Source organism: Phocoena sinus, chromosome 2 (assembly GCF_008692025.1).
Source record: "Phocoena sinus isolate mPhoSin1 chromosome 2, mPhoSin1.pri, whole genome shotgun sequence".
Classification (NCBI taxonomy): domain Eukaryota; kingdom Metazoa; phylum Chordata; class Mammalia; order Artiodactyla; family Phocoenidae; genus Phocoena; species Phocoena sinus.
The window spans coordinates 59,476,813-59,502,286 of record NC_045764.1 but is presented as its reverse complement, the minus strand read 5'-3'; the positions used below and the strand labels follow the sequence as shown (position 1 = coordinate 59,502,286).

The 25,474-nt window shown below is 34.6% G+C and overlaps 1 protein-coding gene across 5 annotated transcripts in view; it reads left to right on the top strand.

The window, feature by feature from the left end:
* SCAPER (S-phase cyclin A associated protein in the ER) overlaps positions 1–25,474 on the top strand; it is a 523,563-nt gene that overhangs the window by 289,445 nt on the left and 208,644 nt on the right. For all 5 annotated transcript variants that reach the window (XM_032623630.1, XM_032623633.1, XM_032623632.1 and 2 more), the window contains one exon: positions 1,826–1,952. In XM_032623630.1, coding sequence (XP_032479521.1) covers positions 1,826–1,952 — 127 coding nt within the window. The remainder of the gene's footprint in view (positions 1–1,825; positions 1,953–25,474) is intronic.

The following is a 25,474-nucleotide window of genomic DNA, read 5'->3' as shown; positions in this document are numbered from 1 at the left end:
ACAAAGAGTAGCCCCCGCTCGCTGCAACTAGAGAAAGCCCGTGTGCAGCAACGAAGACCCAATGCAGCCAAAAATAAATTAATAATAAAAAAAGAAAAGAACCCTGTCTCATGAAGTTAATACTGTGCTTCTGCACTGTCCAGTATGATAGCTTCTAGCCACATACGGCTTTTTAAATTACTAAAATTAAATAAAACTTAAAATTTAGTTCCTCAGTCACACTAACTATATTTCAAGTGCACAATAGGTACATTTGGCTAGCAGCCACCATGTTGGACAGTACAGATATGGAACATTCCCATCATTACCAAAAGTTCTGTTGTAAATTTCTGCATGGGAGAGACTTGTAATAAGTGATTTGAAGGAATAGTCAAATCAGAGGAAGCAATGTTTGGCCTAAAAACCTAGGGATAAGTAGGAATTTTCTAGATAATGTGGAGGTGGGGGAAGCATTTCAAAGGAATGAATGAATAGCATTTGCAAAGACACTGAAGCAGGAAGAGCGGGATTTAGATCCAGGAAGACCTCATGCATACAGAGCCTGTGTGGCAAGACCAGCCCTACATGGGAGGAATCAGTCTTCCTTGATTGTAATAGGAGAAATAAGGGAGAGTATGGGTGAAGTGCTGATATCCTTGTAGATTTTGTGGCAGAAAGAAGATTTTCTGGTTCCAGTAGCTTCTATTTTCTCTAAAAAATGTAAGATCTTCTTATGTGAAAGCAATGGGGAGAAAGGAATGGGTGGAGTTGTGAGGATATTGAGCAATATATGAAGCAAGTCTTTGTAGGAGAGTGAGCAGACTAGACAAACGTATATTAGTAAGATTCTGAATCTGTAGTCATACCAGTCTTTTGCATGGTATGACTATTTCTCAGTATCAGAAATGGAAAAGGCAGGCAGATGTTCACTAATCCAGCTAAATAAATTAATGTATGCAAGGCACTGAGAGGGATGCCTGGCCCACTAAACAAACATTAGTGATTGTTACCATGGCTGGGGGTTAGCTGTAGAAGTAACAGAACAACAGAAAGGGAATGTAGCACACGTTTACAAGAAAGTGATTATAATGATGGCCTATGGAATCAATCATAGATAAAAATGAAAGTAAGGCAACAGGGAGATGATGCATAGGGGAAAGTGGAGAGATCTGGGAAAGTGACTGGTGAGTATCTGTTGGTAGGATACTCAAGCAAGTAAGTTGAAAGGAGAGGAAGATTGATCAAAGAGTAAGTATGTGAAACAGAAGAAGTAAGGGCTTCAAAGAAATATTACATACGTTCCCCTTACTAAAGAATCTTATGATCTAGGAAATATGTGTTATTCTTGGTGAAAAGGAGATAATTGCTCTATTGTCGAAATGACATCAGCAGTGGCAGGAAATCCCCAAATTGCCTGTAAATTGGAAAATGGAGAGTTTGATATTCTGAGAGTTTACAGTGCTTATAACATGGTATCCAAGGCTACCTTGAAGACTTAAATCAAAATATGAAAACCTGCTCAGGGTCTTATACTCATTTTCTCTGCCATCATACTCTCACCTTTCCCCATCTCCAATTCTGTTCTAGTTTAAGGGTCACGTGGAAACTGATGGCAGCAATTGCTCCAGGTAATCCTGTGAATGGACAGTACTGTCCTCTAGATCTATTTTGTGTCACAAGGACTAGATTGGTGTTTGTGAACATAGGATAACACCAGCCTTAGGTGCTCTATGAAGCAGTTTCTAATACAATAATGAAAGTAACTTTTGTTTAAAAATATTTAGGAAAATGAAATATTATAGTCTAATACATTCATGTCATTCTTCTCTTTCATTTTGTATCCAAGGCTTCAGCGATTAGCCAAAGATCTTCTAAAACAACTACAAGTACAAGACAGTGGCTCATGGGCAAACAATAAGGTTTCTGCTTTAGATCGTACCCTTGGTGAGGTCACTAGAATATTGGAAAAAGAGGTATGTAACTAATCTCTGGCCTCTGGCCTTAATCTTTATGTTTCTTTCTTATTATGATGGGCCCTGGGGCTATAAGGCAGACTCTCAGTATATGTGTTTCTTCGGTGTTTCCAAAAGCTGGTCAACCATTGGTGGATATTTTTTCTTTTTGTTCTTAAGGATATCGAAGTTGTTTTTAGTTGTTTTAATTGAAGTCCTCTATGGCAAAAATATATTCTTTAGGTCATGGTTTTCTCAGTCATATTTCCTCCCACACAAACAACATGAAATTATTTTAAATGAAATCAGAGTAATAAAGATACACAGTTTTATGGCAGAAAATATAAAACTTTGAATTATAAAGCTCATATATCACAGATTTTCACAAAATACCAACTTCCTTCCTGTTTCCAATGGAAGATTTGGTAGTTTTCTTTAATGACTTAGAGTTAGTAAATGTTTCAGTGACAGTTTTAAAAATCCTTAATGATTTTTAAAGTATTTATTATTCACTATAGAAAAATTTAAATGTACAAAGAAGAAACAAAACTCCCTGTAATACCCACTATTGACATTTTATTGTATTTTTTCTAATCCTTTTACTGTACATTTTTTACATTATTTTATCTAACTCATTTTATCATAAATTATTTATCATATATTTTAAAATTCTTTTTTACTGAATGAACATATCACAATTTACACAATTTATATCACTTAGGTGGTTTCTAATTTTTCTACTTAAGGTAATGACTATCTTTGTTTATTAGCTGTATTTTTTTGTTTTCTGGGTTTAAAATGTATTATATAATATTTTATATATACAAAAGAATGTAGTGATAAAAATTACATAAATAAGTGAACAGCTGCAATCTCATGACCAACCTAAGAACTAGCTTGATCCCAGTACATTTATGGTTCCCACTGTGTTCCTTCCTCACCCTATCCCCTTGCCTCTGCTCCCTCTGAGGGAAATACTGTACAGAATTAAAGGGGTATCCTTTCTTTGTTTTTTAAAAATAGTGTTATTGCTTTATCACATAAATATATATTTAAATAATATATTATTTAGTTTTATTTGTGTTTAACCTTTATAAAATATCACACTGCAGACTTAACGTGATTTTTTTCAATCAAAATTATGGGTCTGTTTTATTTAAGCTTGTAAATGTAGCTGTTTTTCATTTATTTTGTCTGTTGTATAGTGAGTACTACATTGTGTTAGTAGTACATTTTTTTATATTGTTCTCCTGACAGTAGATGTTCATTTTTGGGATTGGATGTGTGTGTGTGGCGGGGGGAGAGGTAGAGAGAGAAGGGGCAATTCTGTTCAAACAATTCGTGTATCAGAGCAAGTGAACAAGAATTTCTCTAAAGCAGGGAGCCTCAGACTTTAGTCTGCATCAGAATCACCTAGAGGACTTGTTAAAACACCTTGGATTTCTGATTCAGTGGGTCTGGAGTGGGTCCCAAGAATTTGTATTTCTAATATGTTCCCAAGTGACACTGATGCTGCTGGTCCAGGGACTATACTTTGAGAATCAGTGCTCTACTCTAGGGGATATGCTTCATGGGTGGAATTACCAGGTTTTCAGTCATATGAATGATCAGCTTTACAAGATAGTGCTCAGGTGCATTTTGGCATCAGAAAATACAATCCTCTATAGGAACTGAGAGCAGCATATTCACTGTGATATCATGGCAGAGCCACATAGAGTCAGTTCTTTTGTATAACATGTCCCTTTCAGAGTATGAGAGAGTTCAAAAGCTGTTAGTTGTCCAACATGTACTAGATGGAGTGTTTGGAGGTTTTATATACCTTGGAAAAATCTCTAATTATTTTAAAATTAGCAGGTACTGATTTTTTTTTATAAAGGGTACTTATACTTTGAACTAAAAGGCATTTGCTTGAAGATACCACCATGTATACCGTATCTCATGAATACTGTTTCAGACTGAAGTAATCACAAAATTTTTGAGGAAAAAGTAAAATGATCTGTATAAGAAAGGTATTCAGTATGGTATTTCAGTATGAAAATCTAAGTAAAGTTATTTCATTCACAAAGGGGCAATTTACTGGAATACCACTGATCCCTTATAATTTGAGGGAGAAAAATGTTGTCTGGCTCCCAGCCTAAATGATCTGTGTCAGGAACGTTGCTGCAAAGCTGTCCTCAGAGTATACACTGCAGGACCACCTAAGAGTCTAAACTTACCTACAATAAGATCCTTTTGCAACTTTTATAACTAAAATCCTTTTTACCTAGCCAAGACAGACTAACTTTATGTGAACTTCTGTTCATAGAGTTATACGGACATTTCAGTGTAATTCAGCTGATGGTATTTATGATTTCAGTCTAGGAATTATAAATAACCATTCCTTTTTGTTTGGAAAACTGCCTGGAGTAACAAAATCATTAACACCAAAGCCAAGTACCCAGCGAAGGATTTGAAGACAGACTAGAAGTGATGGGGGTGGGGGTGGGGGACTGGTAGAACTTGGGCAAGCACTCACTGAGGAATGGTGAGAGATTAATCTTGAGGTCTTTGTCCTCTAATTTAGACCTCAACACACTGATTCCTTCTGTTACTGCTTTGACACAGTTTCCTTAGGTAATTTTTCTGAAGTTCTGAGGAATGTTTTTAGGGCTAACAGGTTAAATGTGTGATGCACAAAAATGCTCTTGTCACAAAAGAGATTTGGAAACTGAGGAGACCTGGGTTTTGGAATACTTACTGTGTGTCTCACGTCCCTTCTGGCTTTTTGGGTTCTCTGATTCTGTTCAGAAATAAAACGTTTGTAAGCTTTCTTGCATGTATTATGCTTTTTAACAAACCGCAGCCACTTCTGTAAGGAATATGGTGATCTAGGGGACTTGCACCAACTCTACCATCAAAAACATCTAAAAATTCTGGAAAAAATTTAAAAGTAATTTTCTTAAAAGCATCAAAGAGCTAAGGAGAAATAAAGAGTTATCAGGCCAAAGAAAAAGCAAGAGTTTAGACAGTTGTGCTTATAACTGAATGCCCCAAGAGTATTTGCCAGGCTGGCAAATGTGAATTACGATTTTGCAGGCCTCATGGGGTAGGGAGACAAAAGTAAAAGCCTAAGGGCTACCTAAGGTATGAAGTCTAATAGGATATTTTCCCTTCACCAAAACCACCATAGCCTGCTTCCCGACATAATGGTGAACCCTCTCACCTGACCTCAGAGACTGCAAAGAAAGTGTCTCGGTATAGTGCAGAAGTTATAACCATAATCCAGCCCTGGAGTAGATTTGCAGTCCAAGTTCACATTACCTGTATTATATCAAATGGTGAATTGAGTTTAAAATAGTCCCAGATTGGTTAGTAGCATCCCCTAGAAACCTGGCAGAAGGAAATGCGAGTCCTAATTGGAAGAAGACACCTTTATCCTAGGCCTCAGGTAATTTCTGTCAAGTAATTTTATAAGAACGAGTAGTTGCAGTCAAAAAACAAGCACAAAAGTGGATAAGTCATTATGAGTAAGAGCAAGCAGAAACTGGAACTGCAAGGCTTTGTAAATACCAGTCACAGATCATAAAACTGTTCTTTTACGTGTTAAGGAAACAAAAGATAAGCTTGAAAATATTTAGTTATAGACCTAACAGCAATGACAGAGGAGGTAACTCAGAATAGTCCTCTCACTGATGACAATGAATAAAGCTAGACAAAATACAAACTGGAACTGAACTGCTAATAAAGTAGTGAAGAATTACTGGTCCAAGATCTGGGAACATGGCAGGCATTTTGGGGCTGGATACAATTGGTGATCCAAAAGGGGCGGATGAGAAGCTGAGTAGTACTTTTGATATTATTGCAGAACTGGTGGGGAAAAACTGTTGGAGTCTAGGACTGTAAGTCATAGGACAGTGGCCAAAAACCCATGTTTTGGGTTGGGACCTTAAAGGACTGAACTGTAAACAGGAAGTATGCCAGTCGTTGCACAGACAGCAGATAAACGGCAAATCATCTGGGTAGCTGGGAAAATCCCATCATTGGAAAAAGCAGTAAAGTGATCTTGAATTGCTAATACCCCCAGGTACCTAACAAAAGCAAATGGATAGTCTACTCTGGAGGAAGATAATAATCAACCTAAGTCTCAAATTACTTCCACAAAATAATTTTCAAATATACTGTCTGACATAGAAAGATAATTAGGCGTATAAAAGGCCAGACAACATGGATAAAAATCAATAGAAACAGGCCAGTAGGGGCTCTAGAACTATGCTTATTATGTTCAATGATATAAGTATTAATTATTTTTTAAAGGTACAGCACATTTGAAAGAAAATAGAAGTTTTGGAACTGAATATTTTAGTAATTAAAATCAAGAAAACTGTAGGTGAGATAACAGCAGAATAAACCAGCTGGACAGGGAATTAGTATACTGTAAGGTAGGTCATAAGAAAGAATGCAGACTGAAACATGGAGAGAAGATGACATGGAAAACACAGAGAAGAGTGTAAGAGGCATATAATATATAGTGAAAATGCCTAATGTATGTATAGTTATTCAGAAGGAGAGTAGAGGAGTAGAAACATTATTTGAAGTCATCATCATTTAGAACTTTCTAAAAGTTCTAAATCAACCCACAGATTCATGAAGCCAAATGAAGCTCAAGCCAGATAAATAAAAAGAAATACACACCTACAGACATCATAGTGAAATTGGAGAAAATCATATTACAAGCCGATCTCATTCATGAACTTGGATTCAGATTTCCTAAACAAAATTTTGGCAAACCGAATCATGCAGTGTATTAAAAGAGTAATATATAACAACAAAGTTGGATTCATTCAGGATATTCAAGTTCGGTTTAATGTTGGAAAATCAATCATAGCTTATATTAATAGAAGAAAAAAGAATAAAAAATGATCATCTCGAAAGATGCAGTAAAAATATTTGGTAAATTCAGCAGCCAAACAATTCATGATGGTAAACCAGGAATAGAATGGAATTTCCTTAATCTGACAAATCGTATCTCCAAAAAAAAAAAAAACACATAGCTAACATCATAAGCTAATAAATAAGTTTAACAAGGCCACTAGATACAAGGAGAGTATAAAAAAATCAATTGTATTTATGATATCATCAAAATATTATATAGGAATAAATCTATCATGTTCATGGATTAGATTATTCCTATCTCTTGCTTAAAGCTGCAGTAATTAAGAAAGTGTGTTGTTGGAGCAAAGATGGAGAAAAAGAAAAATGGAACACAATTAAAAACATAAATAGTCCTATTCAAATGTGTATGCTTGTTTATGTATGTATGGAAAAAGGAGGCACTGTAAAGCATTAGGGGAAAGTATGGTCTATTTTGTGAATTATGCTATAATGATTAAATATCCTTATTTTTAAAAAATGAAACTTGATCTTACCTCACATCATAAACAAAAAATTAATTCCAGATTGACCTAAATGTAAAAAGAAAAAAAAGCCTTTCGGAAATAAGAGAAGAATATCTTCTTGACTTTGCGGTTTTGCCTGGACAAAAAAAGACATTAACCATAAAGGGAAGTGTTGATAAATTTGCATTAAAATAGGAACTTCTATTCATCAAAAGACACCAGAAAAAAGAGTAGAAAGACAAGAGAACAGAATGGGAGAAGATCTTTATATGTACAACCCATGAAGAAGGGTATCCAGAGTATATAAGGAATTCCTACAAATTAATGAGGGAAAAAGAAAAAACCTACCAACAACCCAGTAGAAAATGATCAAGAGAATAGGCATTCCAAAAGGAGGAACTTACTCCCAATGCAGGGGACACAGGTTTGATCCCTGGTTGGGGAACTAAGATCCCACATGCCGCACAGTGTGGCGGAAAAAAACCAAAACAAAACAAAACCAAAAGGAGAAACTTAATTAGCCAATAAATAGATGCAAAGATAGTCAATCTCTTTATTAATCAGGAAAATCCAAATAAAAAATGCAGTGTGGTACTGTGATTCACCTATCACAATGGCAAAAATTAAACACTGAAAATACCAAGTATCAGCAAAGATCTAGAGCAATGGGAATGCTCATACACTGTTTGTGATAATATAAGTTGGTACTACAAGTTTATTTTTTTTAATTAATTTTTATTGGAGTATAGTTGACTTACAATGTTGTGTTAGTTTCTGCTGTACAGCAAAGTGAATCAGTTATACATATGCATATATCTACTCTTTTTTAGAGTCTTTTCCCATATAGTTCATTATAGTATTGAGTAGTTTCCCTGTGCTATACAGTAGGTTCTTATTAGTTATCTATTTTATCAATATATATAGTAGTGTGTATATGTCAATCCCAATCTCCCAATTTATCCACTTTCCCCTTTGGTAACCATAAGTTTGTTTTTTATATCTGTGACTCTGTTTCTGTTTTGTAGATAAGTTTATTTGTACCATTTTTTTAGACTCCACATGTAAGCGATATCGTATGATATTTGTCTCTGTCTGACTTACTTCACTCAGTATGACAATCTCTAGGTCCATCCATGTTGCTGAAAATGGCATTATTTTGTTCTTTTTATGGCTGAGTAATATTCCATCGTATATATGTACCACATCTTCTTTATCCATTCATCCGTTGATGGACATTTAAGTTGCTTCCATGTCCTGGCTATTGTAAGTAGTGCTGCAGTGAACCTTGGGGTGTACATATCTTTTTGAATTATGGTTTTCTCTGATGTATGCCCAGGATCAATTAAAGTTGAAGGCATGCATATCATATTTTACTTCTAGGTTTATACCCTAGAGAAATTAATGCATATATGCACCAGGAGACACGTACACAAATGTTCAATAGAAGCATTGTTTATAATTACCAAATATGGAAGATAACCCAAGTATCCATCAACAGCTGAATATATTAATTATGGTATGTTCATGTAATGGAATATTGTTCAACAGTAAAAATGAATGGGGAGACACAAGAGGGAGGAGATATGGGGATATATGCATATGTATAGCTGATTCACTTTGTTATAAAGCAGAAACTAACACACCACTGTAAAGCAATTATGCTCCAATAAGGATGTTTAAAAAAAAATGAATGAACTACAGTTATGGGTAACAACATGGGTGTATCTCACAATGTGTAGTCACAAGTCGCCAAAATATATTTATATACTGTTACATTTCCAGTTACATAAACTTTAAGGATAGACAAAGGTAACATTATTCTTTTAGACTGTACACATAGGTGGTAAAACTATAAAGAAGATACGGAAAATATTTCTCGTCAAAATCAGGATAATGATTATCCAAAGAGGAGGGTGAATGGCATGATCAGGAAGATTTACCTAAGTGGCTTCTTGAGTGCTTCTAGTCTTCTTTTTTCTTGACCAGATGGTGATGTTATGTTCAAATTATAATTATTCTTTAAAATTGTACTAAATGTTTTCTTTTTTTTCTGTCTTAATGTATGTTTATGTTTCATAATATAATTAAAGTTCAAGTTAAAATAAATTGCTCCAAAGACACTTCTGTTGCAGAAATGTTTAATTACTTCAAATAAGAGTTTCTAAAACATTCTCATATATGCAAAGGCACTTTCATCATACTTGCCATTGTATTAAATTTGTTCTAAGTAAATGTGATTTGTATTTTTATTGACTTTCTCATTACTCTGCCATAACGAACATTACATTTAAGTTTGGATAGTAACAGCATCCCACAAGCTTTCTGTGGTTTATCAGTAACATGAGACATTTGTATGCTGTTACTATAAGTAAACACTTCAAGCAAATGGATTGGACGTGGATTTTGTCCAGTTGCCTTTCCTGACTTTTTTAGAATCCTGCCAAATTTAAATAGGGATTCAGCTGTGAATCTCTTGAACCTGAATAAGTAAACCACGTAGCTGACAGCATTCATAATTTAACTGAATTGAGATGTCAAATCACAATTGACTTTGTCATACCTATAGCAAACCCCATGGTGTTTTTGAAATTTATCTTGCAAAATTCCACCAACAAAAAACTGTGGAAGGTAGAAAGGTAGAAACCCTTCCTCACCCCACTCCCCTTTTTTCTGCTTTTTGTGGCTATTTTACACATGCCTAGAGAAGATAAACCACTAATCCCTAAGAGCTTTTTCAACCTAATTGTGTTCAGAAAATTGTGTCCAGGTCCTGGTAGACACTGTCTATCCTCCAAACCTCATGGCTGCACTAGGTTTTACTTCTCTTATTTTCAGCTGGAACTCTTCAGTTTGAGAGGAACTGGAAAACATTCAGTTGTAAGATCGTCTTATTTTGATCCCCTCACTGTGTTCTCAATTTATGTAGTTGTTTCCTCGTAGCAGCTGACAAGTAACAGTATAGCTTGTATGACACCCATATTTTGTCAGAAGGTGACAAGTGTATCGTATGGCCCAAAGTAAAATGAAAATGTTTCTGATACCTTCTTCAACTAGCTTGCGTTAGACAATTAATATAAGGAAAATGGAATTAATTGTTATTTTAAGAATCATACAGAAATTTAATATGTATATGGTTTGTATTTTTTTAAAAGAAACAGTGAAGGAAAAGAAAGGAGGAAGTGTTTGTGTATTTTGTTTTAGATGTGGTTATATAGGTGTGCCCAATTGCCAAAAGTCATCAAACCAAATACTTAAATCTGTGCATTTTATGTAAACTATGTCTCAGTAAAAAAAAAAAAAAAAAAAAAATTAGATAATCATGATTACAAAATAGTTTATATTATTTTCCAGATGCTGAGGCTTGCCTTTATAAAAACACACTATTTTAGTCATCTCGTGTGAGATCACTTATCGTGGCTTCTTTTTGAAGACTGCTCTTTTAAAAGCAAATAAATTTGTTATAAAAACTCAGTGATGAATATTTGTACTGCTAGCTTATAGTAACTTTTTTTACACAACTTGTGATATTTTCTGATTAGGCACATTAACTCTTTGTAAACTCTTTTTAAATTCTTTTTTAAAAACCTCGTCTTAAATAAAACAACCTCTTATGTAATACAACACACAGAAATTTATGTAAAACACACTTGCACAGAAAAATGAATAATTATAACAGCAAGAAACCCCAGTAACTACTTGTTGAGAAATAGAACATTGCCAGCATCTCGAACCCTGCAACCTACCTACATTTATTTTGCCAATCATGCATTTCTCTTAATATTTGGATAAATTATTACTTTGACTTTTTGGAAACCACTTTTTAAAATTTTTCTGTATGGTTTTATTCCCTAAGGATCCATTCCTAAATAATATATGTTAGTTTAAACATGTCTAGTTTTGAACTTTATATAAATGGAATGCTACTCTCTGTACTTTTGTGTCTTGGCTTCTATCAAGTTTATGTATTTAAGAATTTATGTTGTGTAGAGGGTTTTTTCCATTGCTGTATGTACTGTGTCATTATATAAATTTGCCACAGTAGCACTTATCCATTTCACCATTGATGGAAATTTGGGTTGTTTTTATAAAAAATGTGCTTCTAAACATGTATTCTTGTACTCATGTGCAAGAATTTCCCTAGGGAGTGGAATTCCTGGGTTATAGGGTATGTGTACATTTAACTTTTCTTGATAATGCTGTATTGTTTTCCAAATAAGTTGTACCAAGCCACTCTACTGATAGCAGAGTATAAAAGTCCTGTTTCTTTCTCCTTTTCTAACACTTGATGTTATCAGACTTTTTAATTTTTGCCAATCTTGTGGGTATGTAGTAGTAGCTTGCTGTAGTTTAATGTGCATCTCTATTGGCAGGTAGGTTTGGACACCTATTCATATTGCTTGGCCATTTGAATTCTTCTCTTGTGACATGCCTGTTCAAATCTTTTGCTCACTTTTCTGCTGATTTGTAGGAATTCTTTCTACGTTCTGAATACCAGTTCTAGGTTGTTGAAGTGTATTAAAGATACCTATTTCTATTACTCAGCTGTCTTTTTACTCTCTTTTGGTTCTTTTGATGAACAGTTCTTTTTTTTAAAACTGAAGTATAGTTTATATACAATATTATATAAGTTACAAGTGTACAATATAGTGATTCATAATTTTTAAAGGTTATACTCAATTTATAGTTATTATAAAATATTGGCTATATTCCCTGTGTTGTACAATATATACTTGTAGCTTATTTTATACATAATAGCATGTACCTCTTAATCTACTACCACAATATGGTAGTGTCCCCCCATACTTCTCCCCACCGGTAACCACTGGTTTGTTCTCTATATCTGTGAGTCTGTTTCTTTTTTGTTTTATTCACTAGCTTGTTGTATTTTCTAGATTCCACATATAAGTGGTATCATATAGTATTTCTTAATTTTAGTGTGCAAAGAGTTATCAGTATTCTATGGTTAATAGTTTTTCCTCTTTATAAACTATTGTCCCATTCCTGAGTCAAGAAGTCTTTTTCTATATTTTATTCTTGAAGTTTTATAGTTTTGCCTTTACTTTTAGTTTATTATCTGCCTGGAATTAATTTTTCTGCTTATTGTAAGGTTTAATTTCATTTTTTTTTCCATCTGGGTGCTTAATTTTTTGAGCACCATTTATTGAAAAGACTAGTTTCCCCTACTGTTTTTTGGTGCCTCATCTGTCGTAAATCAAAGTTTTGTAGATATGTGAGTTTCTTCTAGCTTCTCTGTTTTAATTTATTCTCTCCCCAGTTGTCTCTGATACACTCTTAAAATTATCCATGAGGGGCTTCCCTGGTGGCGCAGTGGTTGGGAGTCCGCCTGCCGATGCGGGGGACGCGGGTTCGTATCCCGATCCGGGAAGATCCCACATGCCGCGGGGCGGCTGGGCCCGTGGGCCATGGCCGCTGGGCCTGCGCGTCCGGAGCCTGTGCTCCGCAGCGGGAGAGGCCGCAACAGTGAGAGGCCCATATACCGCAAAAAAAAAAAAAAAAAAAAACTATCCATGAGATTCTTAATTTTAACCACAGTATTTAATTTTCTATGTCTAGAAAGCCTGTTTGCTCTTTTTCACACCTGCTATGACCTTTTTTTATAATTGCATGTTCTTTGCAGATATTTTCAAGCTTATTTTTTATTTATACACAGAAAACATTTTACAATCAATGTCTAATAACCTTAATATCTCACATCTTTCAGTGTGTGTTTTTACACGTTCTTTCTTGTGATGTCTTGTTTCCTTTTTAACCTGTTAATTTTTCATTACATGCTGATAATTGTAATTGTTGAGAACTTTTGCATCTATACTTATAGGGGGTACTAGTCTAGAATTTCTTCTGATATCTTTGTCTAGCTGTATTATCAGGATGATACAGGCCTCATAGAATGAGATAAGAAGTGTTCTCTCTACTTCTGTGTTTTGGAATAATTTGAGAAGGATTGGTATTAATTCTTTAAATGTTTGGTAGAATTGACCAGTGAAACCATCTGGTTCGGGGCTTTTCTTCGTTGAGAGGTTTTTGATTACTGATTCAGTCTGTGCTTGTTAACAAATATATTCCAGTTTTCTATTCCTTCTTAACTCAGTTTTAGTAGTTTGCATGTTTCTAGGAATTTGTCCATTTCATCTAGGTTATCTAACTTGCTGGCATATAATTGATCATAATATGCTGTCATAATCCTTTTTATTTCTGTAAGGTCAATAGTAACATCCCCACTTTCATTTCTGATTTTAGTCATTTGAATCTTCTCTTTTTTCTTTAGTCTAGCTAAAGGTTTGTCAATGTTTTTGATCTTTTCAAAGAACCAACTTTGATTTCATTGATTTTTCTCTTTTGCTTTTCTGTTCTCTATTTTGTTTATCACCACTCTAATCTTTATTTCTTTTAGTTTTGGGTTAGCTTTGAGCTTAGTTTGGTCTTCTTCTACTTCCTTAAAGTGTAAAGTTAAGTTATTGATTTGAGATCTTTGTTCTTTTTAAAGCAGATATTTACATCTATAAATTTTCCTCTGAGCACTGCTTTCAGTGAATCCCATAAGTTTTGTTATATTGTGTTTTAATTTTCACTTATTTCAAAGTATTTTCTAATTTCCCTTGTGATTTCTTCTTTGACCCATTGGTTGTGCAAGAATGTATTGTTTAATTTCCACATATTTGTGAGTTTTCCAGACTTTCTTCTGTTACTGATTTCTAATTTCATTCTTTTGTGGTTAGAGAAGATACTTTGTATAATTTCAGTCTTTTAAAATTTATTTACGTGTGTTTTGTGGTCATTGTATTTGAACAATTTTTAAGAATAATTGAAAACCTAATATGATGGTGCCTTCCTCTGGAAATATTTTCATTTATTTTTGGTAGGTGCTAAGAGTACTAATGTTTCTGGAACCATGTTAATTCAAGTTCAAGGTCTAAGGTTCCCCAGGCCACTTGGGTGTCCTAAACATGCTGCAAGTATGTGGATTGGCAGGCTGACTTCCATTTCAGGCTTATCATGAGGATGAAACTTTTCAGTCTTTTTTGGAATGGTTTAATTTGTGTCATTTTGTAACTGTTTCTCATGGATCAGCAAAAGCAGCTTTGAGGGCTGTGCTTCTGTCTCTTGGTTTTTACCTTCTCCTGGATTTTTGACTTGCAGTCCTCTCTCTGGTAGCTTTAATTTGTTTAGAATAATAAAAATGTTTTATTCAGCTTTTTTGGTTGTTTTCAGCAGGAGAGCTTATCTTAATTGCTTAGTTTCCCATTTTTGAATGAGGTACCTTCTAGTATCATTTTAAATCATACTTTTAAAATAAATTACAGACTGGAAGGATATTAATGTCTATAACAGCAGCATTTTGAGAAATGGCTGTTAGAGTTGTTAGCTAGTTGTGTAACTGAGGATCAACCTGTTTCATATCAAACCATGTTGCAAATCTTGGAAAACAGCTGTGTGTCATCTTCTACTTAGAAAAGTATCACACGTAGAGGATTTAGTTTAAAAAGAGAATGTCTGTCTATGCTGACTGAACAGTGCAGGTCCTCATTCAGAAAAGTATTCAGTTCATTGACCAGAACTATAGAACATTAGAGTTATTTATAACTGAATCCCAGCTACACACTTTTTGGCGGTTATTTTTCATTTCTTCTTAGAAGTAGAGAGATTATGGTGTGCTTAAAGAGAGCTAAGCATGAGAAAGCAAAAACAAGTTCACTACTCATCTAGCTAGGTGAATGCCGATATACGGTTGTTAATCACCTTTCCCTAGAACATTGCTAAGGGGGGCTTCTCAAAGCTATTAGATACAAAAGTACACTTCCCTGGAGTGTCAGTTTTATGCAAATATAGCGACAAAAAAAAATCATTAAAAAATTTTTTACACTCAGGTTTTTGTGAAAAAGACTATTTTAGTATTATCTCTTGAATAAATACTTTGTGACAAATAATTGATAAATTTTAACCAAAGCATGTCATTTATTGTATTAGGCAAGAAATGTCATGAAAATGATGTTTGAGAACCAGAAGTAGGACCATGAATTATTTAATCTTCATTTACATTGCTAAAAATGACAGTGCTACTGATAATATTAAGAACAAATTGTTAGATTTATTTCTTCACTAATAAAGTTCTTGTTGAGTACATTGTTGTTATGATTTAAAATAAATAAGTAAATAGACAATGCTGTATAAGAGATCCTTTCAGCCCAGCACATGACATGAGTGATTTTACCTGTCAGTAAGATGTGCTTTTTGAAGTTTCTTCCCATAGCAGCCTGACGGTATTCCATCATGCTACCTCTCTGGCAATATTCTACTCTTGGGCTCACCTTAGTGATTGATTGCTGGATGCAGTGAGTAAACACTTACTGTTTTTAACCACATTTATATAAGTCTGGGTTCTCGGAAATAGTGACACTAAAAAATGAGAAATTGCCTCTATAAGGACCTTGATGCTAGCTGTCTTCAGTTCAGCTCATTTTTTTTTACATTAATAGACTCCATGGCAAATACCTTGTGTATGAAGTAAGGCAAGTAGAAAACGATTTTCCTCCTCAATAGTATGTCATATAAAACTATTTTCTGGTTAAAATAAACATAGATGATATCATGGAAAGGAATGCAACATTTTTTTTATTTTTGAAACAAGATACTCATGAAGATGCTTCTTGCTGTTACTAGGAAATTCAGTTTTTTTCTGACATTAGAGATACTTAAATGGACATTTGGAGAAACTCTGCCTTAGAATAAATTAAATCATCTATGTTGTCCTCTATTCCATTCTCAGGAACTATGAAGAAGTAGAGGATTGTTGAAAGTTGCACGTGATGTTGGTCAAAATTGCACCATCAATGGGCAGATATTAAGGAAGCAGATGAGAGCAATGTTAAAAGCATGGGCCTAGAACCTGCTACCTATTTATTGTATGAACCTGGACAAATTAATTAATCTATCTGGGCTTCAGTCTTTCCTATCAGTAAAGTGTATGATGTTGACACGTCCCAAAGGATTGTGTGACTATTAAATGAAATAATTTATGTGAAACTCATGGCAATAATTAGGCAGTCGGCAGATGTTGATACAATATAATGCAGCTATTAAGACCACAGGCTTTGTAGTTATGGGCCTGAATTCAAATTCCTGATCAGCCATGCAGTAGCTCTGTGAGATTAGCCAGATTATTAACCTTTGTAGGAAACTTCACTTTTCTTTTTTTTTAATTAATCTTTTTTTAAATATATCTATTTTTTATTATTTATTTGGTTGCACCAGGTCTTAGTTTTTGCAGGTGGGCTCCTTAGTTGCAGCTCGCCGGCTCCTTAGTTGCAGCATGCAGGCTCCTTAGTTGTGGCATGCGAACTCTTAGTTGCAGCATGCATGTGGGATCTAGTTCCCTGAGCAGGGATCGAACCCTGGCCCCTGCATTGGGAGCGTGGAGTCTTAACCACTGTGCCACCAGGGAAGTACCAGAAACTTCACTTTTCTCCTTTGAAAAATATGGGTAGGACTGCATATCTAATTCTTTCTGTTGTGAGAATTAAAATTTAGTAGCAACATAATCAATTATTATTTATTACAGAAATGAAAGGATTGATATAACATCTAAAAATAAATTAATATAAACCATCATTTTAAAATTAAAGGGGAAAAACAGTATTAGTAGAAACAGAAAAGGCATAAATTAAAATTCAACACTTACTCCTAATTTTTAACAATTTTAAAGATTTAATTTTAAGAAGAAGAGGCTAGTTTAGGGTGGTTACCAAAAACCTGCAAAAAACATCATATTTAATAATGAAACATTGATTCACTGTCCTCAAGGTCCTGGACGATATATTTTCTTGTTCAATATAACAAGAAAAAGCAGTGCTGATTACTGGCTGATATGCACTAGTACAGCCAAATGGATTGTTTAAAGCCATTGCTTCCTTTTGATTGGTTGATATCTGTGAAGTATGTTGCTAACATATCTGAACATCATGCCTGAATAAAAGATAAGCAGTAAAGAAATAAAGTTGTATATATTTGCTGATAAGGTGCTTGTCTATGTTGAGAATCCAGGAAAATTCACAAATTCTTAAAACCAAAAAGACAATAAAGATTCCTGGTTACAGGATCCATTTACCAAATTAAGTTGTGTTCTTAGACACCAGTGACCAAAAACTACAAATGTAAAAAAGAAAAGCTTTAATCTCATTCTTAATAACAACAGAAACTATTATATGCCTAGGAATAACCTTTTTTAAAAAAATAAGACTTTTAGGGATAAAATTATGAGATTCTATGGAAAGAGTATTTCAACAAATGGAAATACTTGATGTTTGTGATTGTGAAGACTTATAAAGTGTCAATTCTCTACAAATTAAAACATAAATTCAGTTAAAACTGCAATTAACTTTTTCATGGAATATTACAAGATAATTCTAAAAGTCTTTAGAAAAATAAAGTTGAGAATAACTAAACCAATTTTAAATAAGAAATAAATGAGAGTTGGTGATATCATCAACATAGTGGGTTAAATATTTCCTATAGTCTTCCCCCTGCCCAAGAACACCAATTTAGACCCAGGGGAAGTTCCATCACACTGTTGGAGCAAAAAACTTTGAGATTGGATACACTGAAGAGGATAAGAGGACGTGTCACCTCTACCCCAAGGAGGCACAGCACAGTGCCATGAGACACCTTTTAGGCCTGTGATTTCTCCCAAGGAGGGATTGTGAGAGCATATTAGAGTTAGTCTTCCCCAGCTGGGCAGGACGCTGCCAAAGAGACCCACTTCTTTTTAGCCCCATCCTCAATACTGAGGTGTGCTGTGTGACTAGGAGTTTGGGTGTGACTGGGAGAACAGCAGCTAGTGCTCTTGGAGAACATCAAAGGGACATGGATCCTATGAACCACATTGTGGACTCCATCAGGAAGCTCGCCCATGAGATGCTGAAGTCACCTTGCCCTAGAATCCCCTCAGCTGGTCCACAAGTACCCCAGCACCTCATCTACACAAACCTACACCCCCTGGCCAGCTCCCAGTGCATGCCTCTAACAGCAGCAAGAAGAAACCTCTGCCGGTGGCTAATGAGCAACACAGAAAGCTGGCCCAACTCTGGGGAATTGAGAGAAATCACCCAAATGTGAACATTCAGCACCACCCTAGGGAAAGCAAAAGGGAGGCTGTCAGCACATGGCCTGGCTTTGCAGGATCAAGAGAAGGCGTATAATCTTAACATTCCCCCAGAAGAGGAGCAAGAAGTATGGAGCAAGTGTATTCATAGTTCTGAGAAAACTTAGAATCCCTAACAGGGCTGACCAAATTAATTTTTCTACTGAAGCCAGTCAGTAAAGAGGAGGTGATGGCTCATTTAACCAAGAAGATAGCAATGCAAGACATGAATGAAATATGATGCCATCAAAGGAACACAGTTTTCCATCAACTGACCCCAAAGAAATGGAGATGTAAGATTTACCTGAGAAAGAATGAAAAAGAGTGAAGAAAAACTAACAAGAACCACGGTCTACCATTAAGAAAAAGTCTGCATTATTGGAGTCCAATTAGGAGAAGGGAGGGAAGGAAAGGGTCTCTTGAGAAAGTTTACTTAAAGAAATAATGCCTGAGAACTTCACAGATATGGGAATGTGGGAAGAGTTTTAGACATCCAAATTCATGAAACTCATAGGTGCCCCCAAAATTGCAATCCCAAATGATCTTCAAGACACATTATAATAAAATTGTCTAAAGTCAAAGACAAAGGGAATTTTTAAAGCAGCTAGAGAAACAAAATTCTTCACATACAATGGGCCCCTCCCCAATAAGGCTATCAGTGCATTTCTTAGCAGAAACCATGTGGGCCAGGAGAGAGTAGGATATTTTCAAAGTGCTGAAAGAAAAAACTGCCAACCAAGAATATGTTAGCCAGCAAAGCTATCCTTCAGAAATGAAGGTGAGATAAAAACTTTCCCAGATAAACAAAAGCTGATGGAATTCATCACATTAGCTCTGCCTTATAAGAAGTGCTAAAAGGAGTTTTTTAAGCTGAAATGAAATGATGCTAATTAGTAGCATGAAAATATAAAACTGGTAAAATTAAGGTCAAATTTGAAATACTCAAATAATGTAATGTGGTGTGTTAGTCACTTAACTCTTGTATAAAGGTTCAAGGACAAGAGTATCAGAAGTAACTATAGCTACAATAGTTTGTTAATTATTACACAATATAAAAAGAGGCAGCAAGTTGCAACATCAAAAAATAAAATGGGGGGAGGGATTAAAAAGGTAGACTTTTGTATGCAATCAAAATTACCAGTTTATAAGACACTGTTATAAGTTGTTTTATGTAAGCCTCATGGTAACCAAGAAACAAAACCCCCAAAATAGTACATACCAAAAGAGGAAGAAAGGATAAGGGAACTACAAAGTAGCCAGAAGACCGTAAGATGGCGTTAGCAAGTCCTTACCCATCAATGATTATGTAAAATGTAAACTGATTAAATTCTCCAATCAAAATGTATAGAGTGGCTGAATGGATTTTAAAAAAGACCTCAGTATGTGGTGGCCACAAGTGACTCACTTCAGCCTTTAACAACACACATAGACTGAAAGTGAAGGCATGGAAAAAGACATTCCATGCAAATGGAAACCAAAGGACAGCAGGGGTAGCTACATTATTTCAGACAAAATAGACTTTAAGTCAAAAATTATAATGAGAAAAAGAAGGTAATTATATAATAATAAAATTATGAGTCAAATAATCAAGAGGCTATAAAAATTGTAAATGTATATACATCGAACATCAGAGCCCCTAAATATATAAAGTACTAACAAATCTGAAGGGAGGTATAGACAACAATACAAGGGAACTTTAATATCCCACTTTCAATAATGGATAGATCATTCAGACAGAAAATCAATAGGGAAACATTGGACTTAAACTATACTTTAGACCAAATGGACTAATAGACACAGAACATTTCATCCAACAGTAGCAGAATACATATTCTTCTCAAGTGCATAGGGAGCATTAACCAGGATAGATCATATGTTATGTCACAAAACAAATCTTAGCAAATTTAAGAAAACTGAAATCATACCAAGTATCTTTTCAGCTGCAGTGGTATGAAACTAGATATTAAGAACAGGAGGAAAACTGGAAAATACACAAATATGTGGAAATTAAACATCACACTCCTAAACAACCAATATCAAAAATGAAATTTTAGGGCCACCCTGGTGGCGCAGTGGTTGAGAGTCCGCCTGCCGATGCAGGGGACGTGGGATCGTGCCCCCGTCTGGGAGGATCCCATGTGCCGCAGAGCGGCTGGGCCTGTGAGCCATGGCCGCTGAGCCTGCGCGTCCGGAGCCTGTGCTCCGCAATGGGAGGGGCCACAGCAGTGAGAGGCCCGCGTACCGCAGTTAACAAGGGTTGGCAAGGATGTGGAAAATAGAGAACCTTGTACACTGTTGATGGGAATATAAATCGGGATACCCATTATGGAAAGCAGTGTGGAGGTTCCTAAAAAAATTAAAAATAAAACTACCCATATCATCTCATAATCCCACTTGTGGGTATATAGTCAAATGAAATGAAACCGCTATCTTAAAGAGATATCTGCATTCCCATGTTCATTGCAGTATTATTCACAATAGCCAAGACATGGAAACAACCTAAATATCCATCAGCAGATTAATGGATAAAGAAAATGTGGTGTGTACATATGCAATGCATATTATTTGGGCATGGGAAAGAAGGAAATCTCCCATTTGTAACAACATGGATAGAGGGCATGCTGTGTGAAATAAGTCAGAGAGAGAATGACAAATACTATATGATCTCATGTATGTAGAATCTAAAAAATCGAACTTATAGAACCAGAAAATAGAATGGTGGTTGCCAGCGTCTGGGGGGTAAGGTAAATGGGAAGCTGTTGGTCAAAGAGTATAAGCTTCTAGTTATAAGATGAATAAGTTCTGGGATCTAATGTATAGTGTGGTGGCTGAGGTTAACAATACTGTATTATATAGTTTAAAGTTACTAAGAGATAGATCTTAAAGGTCCTCAACCCCCCCACACACACAATGATAAATATGTGAGATAATGAAGGTGTTAATTAACCTTATTATGGTAATCATTTCATAAAATATATGTACATTAAATCAACACATTATTTGATTAAACTTGATACCTTAAACTTGTACAGTGTTATGTGTCAATTATATCTCAATAAAACTGAATGATAAATTTTGAAAAGATAGTCACTGGGAAAAAAAAACAAAGAATTAAACGAGACTTTTTTTAAGCTGTAGTAAATATGTGATGTTGGTGCAAATAGACAAATATATTTGTGGAAAATATTAGCCTAGAAACTGTTTTACATATATAGGGTGTGTGTGTGTGTGTGTGTGTGTGTGTGTGTGTGTGTGTGTGTGTGCATATATATATATACCTATATATATAATACACACATGTACACATATACATGTATATAGAGAGAGAATCTTGGTATTTGACGTAAGTTGCATATTCAATAGTGGAGAAAGAATGAACCCTTCAGTAAATGGGACTGGGACAATTATTTTTCCATACTAATCAATCAATGAATGGATGTATGTGTAAGTGAATAAGTGATGGAATAAGACCCCTATCTCACAAACTTGAAAATTAATTCCAGGATAAGTTAAAGCCCTATATGTAAAAAGCAGAACTTTTATAATTTAGAAGAAATATAGTATATCTTTATGATATTAGTTATAACATAATTTAAGATCTCAAAAGCATATATAATTAAGGTAACATGACTGACAACATTAAAATTAAAAATGTCTTCAAATAATAACTCAAAGTTATATGCTATGAATGAAAAGAAGATATTTGCAACACATATAACCAGAAATTGGACTAGAAAAATATATTAAAGTTATCCTACAAATCAGTAGGAAAAAGTGAACCCATGAGGAAATTGAGTGGAGTCATAAAAAAAGAGAAATCCAGATGGCCACTAAATATTTGGAAAGATGTTCAACCTCATTAATAGATTTCTATAAATTTAAACAAGGCACCATTTCACTCCCAGTCTGGTGAAAACTGAAAATGGAAAATACTAAGTGTTTGAAAGCATATGGTGAAAGGAATCCCTCATATACTGCTGGTAGAGCAGTTTGGCAAGATCTGGTAAAGTAGAAGCTTGCATGCCCTGCTTGACCCCCAAAATTCTATTTCTAGTTTTATACTTTGGAGAAACTCTTATACCTGGGTGCAATGAGATCTATACAAGGATGTGTGTTCTATCCTCATTTTAATAGCAAAAGCCTAAAAATAACCTAAATGTCATCAGTGGGGGAATGGCACTAGGAGAATGAATGAATTGCAGGTTTGTCGTATAATAGAATACTATGAAGCAGTTTATTGATTCATTTATTTAAGAAACATTAATGAACTTTCAACTGTGTACTAAACACTTTGGATACTGAGGATATGATGGTAAGCAACACAAAGTCTTGTAAGTCATCACTTAAGTTGTGGCGGTTAAAATGAATGGAGGCAAAGAGTACGTTCACTTTGTGAAGTCATCAAGCTTTATACTTATAATTTATGCACTTTTCTATATGTATACTTAAGTAAAACATTTACTTTTAAAAATGTAAATGCAGTGTTGACCAAAAAAGGGAAATTGTAAGAGTCTACATACAGTATGCTTCCGTTTAGGTAACATTTTAAAATTCTCAAAGAAATGTTATGTTGCTAGAGAGGGAGGGAGGAAGGGAGAGAGAGAGAGAGAGAAAGGGTTACATAAAAGTGTAAAAGCACTAATAGGAGGTATATATACCAATTCGAGATAGTCATTACCTTTGAGAAAGTTAGGAGGGGAAGGTAACCCTATTCTGTTTCTTTTTTAAAAATTAAGGCAATTTGAAAAAATAACATTTGTTAAATGTAGACAATGAGCCCATAGATTTTAGTTATATTATTCTCTATATTTTTATGTATATTTGAAATATTTTATAATATTTCATTATTCTGAAAATATGTAAATTGAGGGAAGGAATCAAGTATTTATCCTGGCTTTTTTATGTAGATAGTATCTTAGGGTAACCAAGTAATCGATATTAATAAATTAATAAAGAATGTTGAACATAGAAAATCACTAGTTTTGTAAATCCTCTAATGAAATGAATCTAGATAATAACCACCAGTAGATACTAAAAACAATTAGGTGTATAGTTAACTGGTCCTCTATGTATAGGGGGACCTTAAGGAGACATAATTCACATACCATACGATTAACTTATTTAAGACATACAATTCAATGCTCTTTGATATATTCACAGAGATGTGCAGCTACCACCACAGTCGGTTTCAGAACTTTTCCATCACCCTCAAAAGAAACCCTGTACGCATTAGCAATCACTCCCCATTTTCCCCTACCCTTTCCATCCTAGGCAACCACTAATCTACTTTCTGTTTATATAAATTTGCCTATTCTGGAAATTGCGTATAAATGGAATCATACAATATGTGGACTTTCGTGACTGGCTTCTTGGAGTTAGCATAATATTGTTAAGGCTCATCCATATTGTAGCATGTATTAGTACAACATTCTGTCCTCTTTTTATTGCCAAATAATATTGCATTGTATGGATGTACCACATTTAATTTTTTTTTCCACATTTAATTTTGTTGATAGACATTTGAGTTGTTTTTACTCTGGGGCTATTATAAATAATGTTGCTATAAACATTCATGTACAAGTTTTTGTGTGGCCATATAATTTCATTTCTTTGGGGTATGTGTCTAGGAGTAGAATTGCTTAGTTGTATAGTATATTCTAGATTTAACTTTTTGAGAAACTGGCAAACTTTTCCAAATTGGCACCATTTCACGTTCCCACTAGCAACATATGAAGATTTCAGTTTCTCCACATCCTTGTTAATTTCTGCCAATAAATAGATAGATACACAGGCAGACAGACAGACAGATATAGATATAGATATCCTAGTGGGTGAGAAGTGGTATCTTGTTGTGATTTAAATTTGCATTTCCCTGATAAGTAATAATATTGAACATCTGTTTGTGTATATTGGCTGTTTGTATATCTTCTTTGAAGAAATGTCTATTCAAATCCTTTGCCCATTTTTAAGCTGGGTTATTTATTATGGTTGAATTGTAAGTGTCCTTTATATATTCTCGTTATGTCTCTTATCAGTACTATGACTTACAAGTAATTTCTCCCTTTCTTTGGGTTGTCTTTTTACTTTATTAATGGTGTCCTTTGAAGCATAAAAATTTTAATTTTTATTAAGTCCAGTTTATTTTTTATTCTTTTGGTTTTGGATTTGGTGTCTTCTTGCAAAATCATGATATTGAGGTCTTAGTTTTCATGGTATTATGGAAGTCCCTACCTTATGAGTACAAGCCTTCCCAAAATAGAAATCAGAAAACTATTTTTCCAGCCTCCCTTACAGCTTGGCATGGGCCTATGATCTAAGTTCTTCCAGTTAGAAGCACCCATGCCAAATTTTGCATCCGAGTCTTAAGGAGGTAAGGAAGAAAGGCACTACAAAGAATCCATTCCAGTAAGGGTAGCAGCAGATACATCCAGTTCTCAGATTTCAACAATGACAGGATTTAGAAGTAGTACATTTCTTCTGTCCACAGTGCAAAGTACGGTGCTGTGCCCAGCAGTTGTAAGCACAGTGTCTGCACTGAAAATCTCCCTCTTACCATTAGTAATTCATTTCTGAAGTGAATCCATTATGTGTGAGAATGCTAACTGCAAGTCTGTTTCCCATTATTTTAAATGAGAAAAAAAAAACACATTACATTTTAAACTCCAGTTTCCTAAACTGTACTAAAACACGGTAAAATGTATATGTAAGTAATAGACACATTACAATGTAAAGTGTCTAAAGCATCATAACGATTAATATGATTGTTAATATTTTGCTTTGCATGCAGTAGCATATTACATACTCCCTTTGTTGTCTGTCAGTGCATTTTTTTGAAATATCTACACGGAATCCTGACGTTTATGAGTTCTATTTGGAGTGTAATTCAACTTGCATATCATTGTATTTAAAATGTACTGAGTTCAGAGTACATATAAGTTTTCTGTGTGTATTTCAACTGAAAAGCTTTGTAATGAGAGATAAGTGCATTCCATCAAGTTTGGGTATTAAAAACC